Genomic DNA, 7137 nt, shown 5'->3' on the forward strand with positions numbered 1-7137 from the left:
GGGGTGGCGGGGGGGGGGGGGGCGTCAGTTTGGTTTGTCTGCAATCCCTGTTTTGCTTTGGGAGCTTTAGAGGACAGACACATTCTTCCATCTCTGCTAATCCTCCTCTGATACAGAGGATTTTCCTGCCATTAAATGATAGCTTGTGAGAAAAAAATGCCAACTTTTCAGAGACTGACTCGTATGGCTAATGGCAGCCTCATGAGCAGGAGGGAGGACACAGCCACTGCCTGGCTAGGTAAGCAATGTATCTAGGTGATTTCTGTTGGGAATTTTGGTTTCGACTGTTTGATGCTAAGCTGGTGACGCTCCTCTGTACCAGCGCGTATTTCTTAGGGAGAGGGCCAGCCTCTTACTGATCTTTTTTCACCTCAGATGATAGGAACCTGCCCTTGGCACGGCTGGTGGGAAGGATGTGGATGAGCTCCTGAAAAGGAGTAGCACGAAGCCGCAGGATTCCCTGAGAAGGTCAGTGGTGGAAGAAAGATACCAGAAAGGTGCTGGAGACTTCTTCAGTTTGAAAGCTTGTGGGAGAGCTTTTTCATTCATCTTCCTTTCTAAACATAGATCTTATTGTGGGAAAATGATGCAGGGAAATGACAGAGGATGAAACCTGTCTCTGTTCTTTCTGTGTGCTTTTAGATCCCTCAAGTTTGCTTGCCAGACCTGAAATGCCACTAGTGAATAATCAAGGTAATGTTTGCCATCATTTTAAATGGTGAGTATACTCTTATTCTGCATTACCCAGTAGTGGATTAGACAGATCGTTTGGAAAGGCGTATGTTAAATACTCAATTACTGCAATCATTGTCTCTTTACCCTTCTAAAACCTCTGCAAACATCTTTTTAGTCTCTCACTTTTCCTTTCAAATGCTGAATTACCATAGTATAAAAAAGCAAAAGAGATCACCCCTGGGTGGAGTTTTGTTTATTCCTTAATCTCACAAATATTTTTGACCTTATTGCTGTATTTCACCCTTTTTGTTAAACACATATATCTCATTTGAGCACCCTCTGTGACACTGAGTTGGAGGCATCTTCCAGCTGCTGCCCTGTCTGCTGCTGCCACAGTGTTCAGTGTTAAAAGCAAAGAATGTCCTTTTTGGGGAAGGGGAAGAAGGAAGGCGAGGAGGAGATGTTTCATGCTATGCTGGTCAGAGGAGATCTGGCCAACAGCAGAGATCTGATCTCCTGTGCTCTGAGCAGCAGCTCTTCTGAGGGTTTGGTGGGGTTCAGATGGAGGATTTTCTTCTGACTTCCTTTGCAAGACAAAGAGGCAGAATTGCCACAAAGACTGCAGTGCTGAGGGGCTCCTCTGAGCTCCTATTGCCAGGGGATTGTTTTCTGCTTGAATGGTCCTCAAGTGTTTGTTTTCCATGTACTGCACTATGCAGAGATACACTTGTAAATAGAGATCTTAGAAGCGTGCTGTGAAATGCCACTAGCAAAAGACCCAGATTTGGCACTAAACACCCCTTGTGTATAAGAACAGGCTGCATATGGCTTGGGTACAGACATTTCCTTTATCAAGTGATCAGAGAACAAGCAGGGATGGGATTTGGTTATCGCTGTGCTCATTCCTTTGCACACAGTGTACGCAGCTGCTGGGAGAGGTCTGCTCTGAAGGCCAGAGCTGTGCCTGAGCTCGGGATAGCTGTAGCTAAACATTGAACTTGCCTGGGACATACTCACATATAGGATAGCCTATGCACATACGTCCCTCTGGATGTCACCCTGAGCATATGCAAAGCTCTCGTTCCAGCAGCAACACTCGGATCCATCCGTTCCAGACAGCCACCTGCGGTCAGACATTTGGGAACAGGCAAATCCTTAATCTGTCTGGCCCTCAGTTTATGTAAGTGTGTAACAGAAACAACATATGCCCCTGTTTGCAAGCAACAGTGGACTGGTGCAAAGGGCAGCAAACGAGGCAGCCCTTGGGCAGCCTGCGCAAAGAAAAAGCAATCGGATGCTGGTGCGTTATCCCCTTCTTGTCCTTAGGCTCCTTGCCTGTTTTCTACCCAGGGCCCTGACTGAAGGGGCACTTTCCTTTAGCCATGGATGTCAGATAAGGGCTCAGGAAAAAGGAGGAGAGCATACAAACAAGCAAACAAAATGACAACCTGTCTAAAATCCTTTCCACCTCTCAAGAGTCCTTTACTATCATTTATCCCTGAAGTGATGCTGTTTTGCTAATTCTCTGGTCACAATAGCGTGGCCAGGCTTGAGGGGACTTGAATTTTGATAAAGAGGCCACAGCTAAAGTCTTTCTGTGCTGCTCTATCCAAATATCTAAATCCCTCTTCTGCATGCAACGACCAGGTTAGTTCAAACAGCACCAGGCTGGGTGGCTCTTGGGTTGATGTCTTGTCAATGGGGACCTGCCCAGCAACTGGGTTTGCAAGCCTCCTGCTTGAAGAAGCCACAGGCAGCGTAAAGTCATAAATACAGTACCGTGCATGTTGCCTTTAAAAAGGATGGAGAAAGGACAGAGCAATTGCAATTTGAACTGTAGTTCAGTCTGCACATTAAAGCCTTAGAGGCTGCAAAAATAAAAGCTTGACACTTGCCAAAGCTGATGTTTCCTGGCATATCATCTCACAAATCTGTCTTAGTAAAAATGTCCATCGGGAATACAGCTGTAGCGGGCAATCACTGTGCTGCAAACTGGCGGTGAGAGGCAGCCCGGCTGTTGGGAGCTCCACTCTCCAGACAAGTCAGCAGGAGCGTGGGGGAAAGCCTGGTCCTTGTCCCTTGGGGCCAGACGTACACGCAGCAGCAGCAGCAATGTGATCCCAGCAGTGCTGTAATAAAGGTGGCTGCTGGTATCTCATGTCTTGTTGAAAAAAAAATAAAAGGATTATGCTTCTGTGGGAGCCAATAAACTGCAGCAGAAAAACCAGGCAGTAGCAATACCACCGTTTCCCACTAGTGACTACATGGAGTGTTTGCTGGCGTGGCTGCTCGTTTTTTTGAGTGGCAGGTAGGATGTGCCTGCAAGAGCAATTACAGAATGAGCTCTGCCTTCGGTTCTTCCTCTCTATTGAGTTTATTTCACAGATGTCTGATTGACTGGATGTTTTTTCCCTACAAAACTGCCTGTCCGTGGAGACTGATGCCTCCCATTCCTTTTGTTCTTCTCTGATTTCTCCCCAAGAGTGCTCTCTTCCTCCTCCTTGTTGTACATCCACCTGTGTGGGACTAACTTGAAAAGAAACAACAATAGCCACACACCTCTCATGTCAGGCTGATAAAAGGGCAAAGCAGCTGTTCCCATCAAGCATAAGGCACTATGGTGACTGCCTTGAGAACTGGCAAAACAGTAAAAACTGTGCTGGAGGCGCAGAGTATCTATCATCTCATCTATGATGAGATCATGAAGCAAGCAGTTGAACAATATCCCTTCATTTGTTTTTCCTCACGCCACTCTACCAGTACACAGTGGTAATGTGTTTTTAAACACTGTACTACGTCCTTGAGAGCTGATAGTTCCCCTTGTAGTGCTGCACCAGCTCATGGTGCAGAAACATTAGGTTGAATGAACAAAGAAAAGAAAAAAGCAAAACGCATGAATTTGATGTGCCCCAGGCAACTAACTGCCCACTAACTGTCTAACTAACTGTCCCCTGCCCACTGCTGGACTAGCATACACTGCCCTCCCCTCTTCCCCACCCAGAAATACTGCAACCCATCCACAGCTGCTGGCCTTCAAAGCATCTCTGCCTGCTCCCCGGCCAAACCGTGTCCCCATCAACTTGCAGAGAGACCAATCACAGAGATACTGAGAAATACTTAAGTCCAGGTGAATCCCCCTTTTGGCTAGAGAAATTAATCAGAGGTGATATTCTAGATGGCGTTTTATATATATATATATATATATATATCTATCTATCTATCTATACACACACATACACACAGACACACACCCCCCTTCTCAGAGGGTTTAAAAACCCCAGCAGAACATTTTTAGGAATCTTTCACGTGACCTCCTTGGTCAGCACTGGTGTATAAATAGCGTGTGGCAATTAGCCTAGCTAAAAGGAAGGCAAAGATGTGTAATTTCTTTTTCCTGTCGTGACTAGTGTATTTGCTAATGACGCATCCCCATTCTCTCCTCCCATGCCTCCGTGGGGATGGCGCGTTCCTCTCTGACAGTGATCCTTTGGGTCCCCCATGTCCATGCGGTGTGGGCGTGCGTGCGATCCTGCCCTGCCAACTGCGTGTGCACCCAGGAGCGGAGCTGCTCCGTCCTCTGCGATCGTGCCGGTCTGGGGCAGATCCCTAGTGACTTCCCTTGTGAAGCCTCCTCTATCAACCTGGACAAAAACAGCATCAAGTTCCTCTCCGAGAGGGCCTTCGGGACCTTGCCTTCCCTCAAATCCCTGTCGCTCAACCACAACAATATCTCCTTCATCACCCCGGGGGCTTTCAAGGGGCTGCCCAGCTTGACCGAGCTGAAGATGGCCCACAACGAGTACATTCGCTATCTCCACACGCGGACTTTCACTGCCCTCAGACGGCTGGTGAGGCTGGACCTGGCGGACTGCAACCTTTTCAACATCCCGGACAGGATCTTCATTGAGTTGCCGGCTCTGCAGGAGCTCTTCTGCTTCCAGAACAACTTTCGGAGGATCCCAGGTGCCATCAGGGGCATGGAGAACCTCACCCATGTTTACCTGGAGAGAAACAGGATCGAAGCGGTAGCCTATAACTCCCTGCAGGGCCTGACCAAGCTGAAATACCTGAATCTGCAGGACAACAGGATAAACGTCATTCACGAGGGAGCTTTTCAGGGCTGCCGGAAGATGGAGTACCTCTACCTGAACGACAATTTGATCAGCGAGCTGCCAGAAAACTCCTTCGACGGCCTGCGGTGCCTGAAGATGCTCAACCTGGGGGGTAATTTTCTCAGGAACATTTCCAACACCTGGTTCAGGGACCTGGGGGAGCTGGAGGTCCTCTACCTGGACCGCAACAGGATCAACTACATTGAGGAAGGGGCTTTTGAAAACCTCACCAGCCTGGTCGCCTTGCACTTGAACAGCAACAACCTGACGACCCTGCCCTTTTCTGTCTTCCAGCCGGTCTACTTCCTTGGGCGGCTGTACCTCTTCCGCAATCCCTGGGAGTGCGACTGCCGCATCGAGTGGCTGAAGGAGTGGATGGAGAATTACAGGCTCGTCAGGGATATTCCCTGTGCCTCCCCCTCCTCAGTAGCTGGCATTGACCTGATGGACGTGCTCTACGAGAGATCGCCAGAAGGTTACTGTCTCGACCCGGTGGAGCTAAACATTACATCCGAAGGGCCGACCCCAAGTGAAGAGCCTTGGTCTACCACAGAGAGCAAGTTCAACAGCCTTATCTCCAAACTCTTGCTCCAGATGGGCCTTCCCGAAGAGGTGGCAAACGCCACCGAAGCCTATGGTAACAGCACCCAGCTGGATGGACTGACCGATGGGGTTTCTTCTGGGGTGGGGGAAGACAGTATCGAGGCCATCTCCTTCTCTTTTTACCTCCCAGCACTTTTTACAGTGATTGTTTTGCGGTGCAAATAGTCCAAGGGCTGCATGGAGCGTGGGTCCTGCTTAAGCATTTAGTCCCTGTCCCTACCTAGTCATTAGGGAAAAGTTTGTGTCGCGGGCCTCCGATATATAACTGGCTCCAAACTCTCCCAGGTTGGGTTGGTTGGATCTGGCTCCAGATTCCCCTGGGAGCTGGTAGGATCTGGTTCAAGGCTGGGTCCCGCTCTGCCGTGTGGGGTCTCAGAGCCTCCCGGACACTCCCCGACCTGCGTGGAAGATGAGGAATGAAAGAATAGCAGTAAGGTGAGTTTCGCTTAGAGACGTACGGTGTCCCTTGCTGGGAGCGGAGGGAAGAGGGCTCTGCACCGATGGTGGTGCAGCGCCGTTTATTCCGTTGGGCCAACTCTGGTTGACGCAACCATCGACTTTATGTGAGCAAGATGAGGCAGCAAAACCAGACACCCCCCCGTTCATATCCTGACAGACACCCGCACCCACGGCGGGTGCTGCTGAAGACTGGCGAACCGTTCCTGATTTCCACCAGCGTGTGCCGGGGGGAGCGGGGCTGTCCTGGGCAGCATCCAGGGATGCAGCACTAGCCCTTGTGAACAGAACAGCATCTGGGGAGGGCGCCTGCCCCAGGCGGGTCTGGGATGGGCACAGTGTTTTGGCCATGACTACAGACAGGATTTTGGGATTTTGATCCTTTCTCCCCCCTGCTATCCTGGCACAGGTGCAGAGGAACCAGACAGACCCATGTTTGTCAAAACATTCTTCTCTGAGGCAAAGCTATTTAAAATTAATGGCTTACTTATTAATGTCATTTCAATGTGTTTTTATTTTTCAATGAATCTATTGTTTCAAGGAATATAGTGTTTTTATTTGTAGATTAGTTCATGGCATGACAGCAGGGGCAGAACAATGACAAATGCAACCAGGCCCTACTAAATATTTTGCATTATTTCCACCACTAATGTGTACCACATAGCATGTCATATTATCCTGTACTAGCCAACTATGCCATCATTTTCTTTTATATGGCATCTTACATGTTTTATCTTTGAAATCTTCAATGAAAGCTGCTAATATGGCCAGAAAGAACTATCACGTTTTACGTATCAGGGCACATCAATAAAATAATCTGATATTTTGCTCACAAAAATAAATTAACTGCTCAAAACCCACATTTGTTTTGAGATCTTCGAATTACTCTGCTGGGTTTTTTTGTAGGCTACTCAAATGTGTGCACATGAATGTCCTTTTTATGGTCTAGAGCAAATGGCAAGCTACTTATTGCAGCATAAAGAATAGACAGTTTAACTTAGAACATGACCATACTTATATTTGTGTTAAGTAGCAATGCTTTAAAAAATAAGTGACTATATAGAAATACAATTCTGTGATATTTTAACTATATTAAATTATTATACATGGCTTATCATACTATGATGTACCTGTTCATATGAAATGATACAGCATATACAGTCCTTTAGTACTGCTAAAATGTCATGAAATAGGAATAAAAATGGAAATGAATTAAAAAAACCTATCAAACATTTTCGTACCCCACCCCACCCACCCACTCCCCCCCCCCCCCCCCTGCCCCCCTCACCCA

General features: G+C 47.8%; 1 protein-coding gene across 1 annotated transcript; it reads left to right on the forward strand.

The window, feature by feature from the left end:
* Nucleotides 1–696: 696 nt before the first annotated feature.
* Nucleotides 697–5555, forward strand: NYX (nyctalopin). The gene is made up of 2 exons (XM_010571361.1): nt 697–718; nt 4156–5555. The coding sequence occupies exons 1-2, from the start codon at nt 697–699 to the stop codon at nt 5553–5555; spliced, it is 1422 nt and encodes a 473-aa protein (XP_010569663.1).
* Nucleotides 5556–7137: the final 1582 nt, after the last annotated feature.

The sequence above is a fragment of the Haliaeetus leucocephalus genome, unplaced genomic scaffold, assembly GCF_000737465.1.
Source record: "Haliaeetus leucocephalus isolate CR32 unplaced genomic scaffold, Haliaeetus_leucocephalus-4.0 Scaffold317, whole genome shotgun sequence".
In the NCBI taxonomy this organism is placed as follows: domain Eukaryota; kingdom Metazoa; phylum Chordata; class Aves; order Accipitriformes; family Accipitridae; genus Haliaeetus; species Haliaeetus leucocephalus.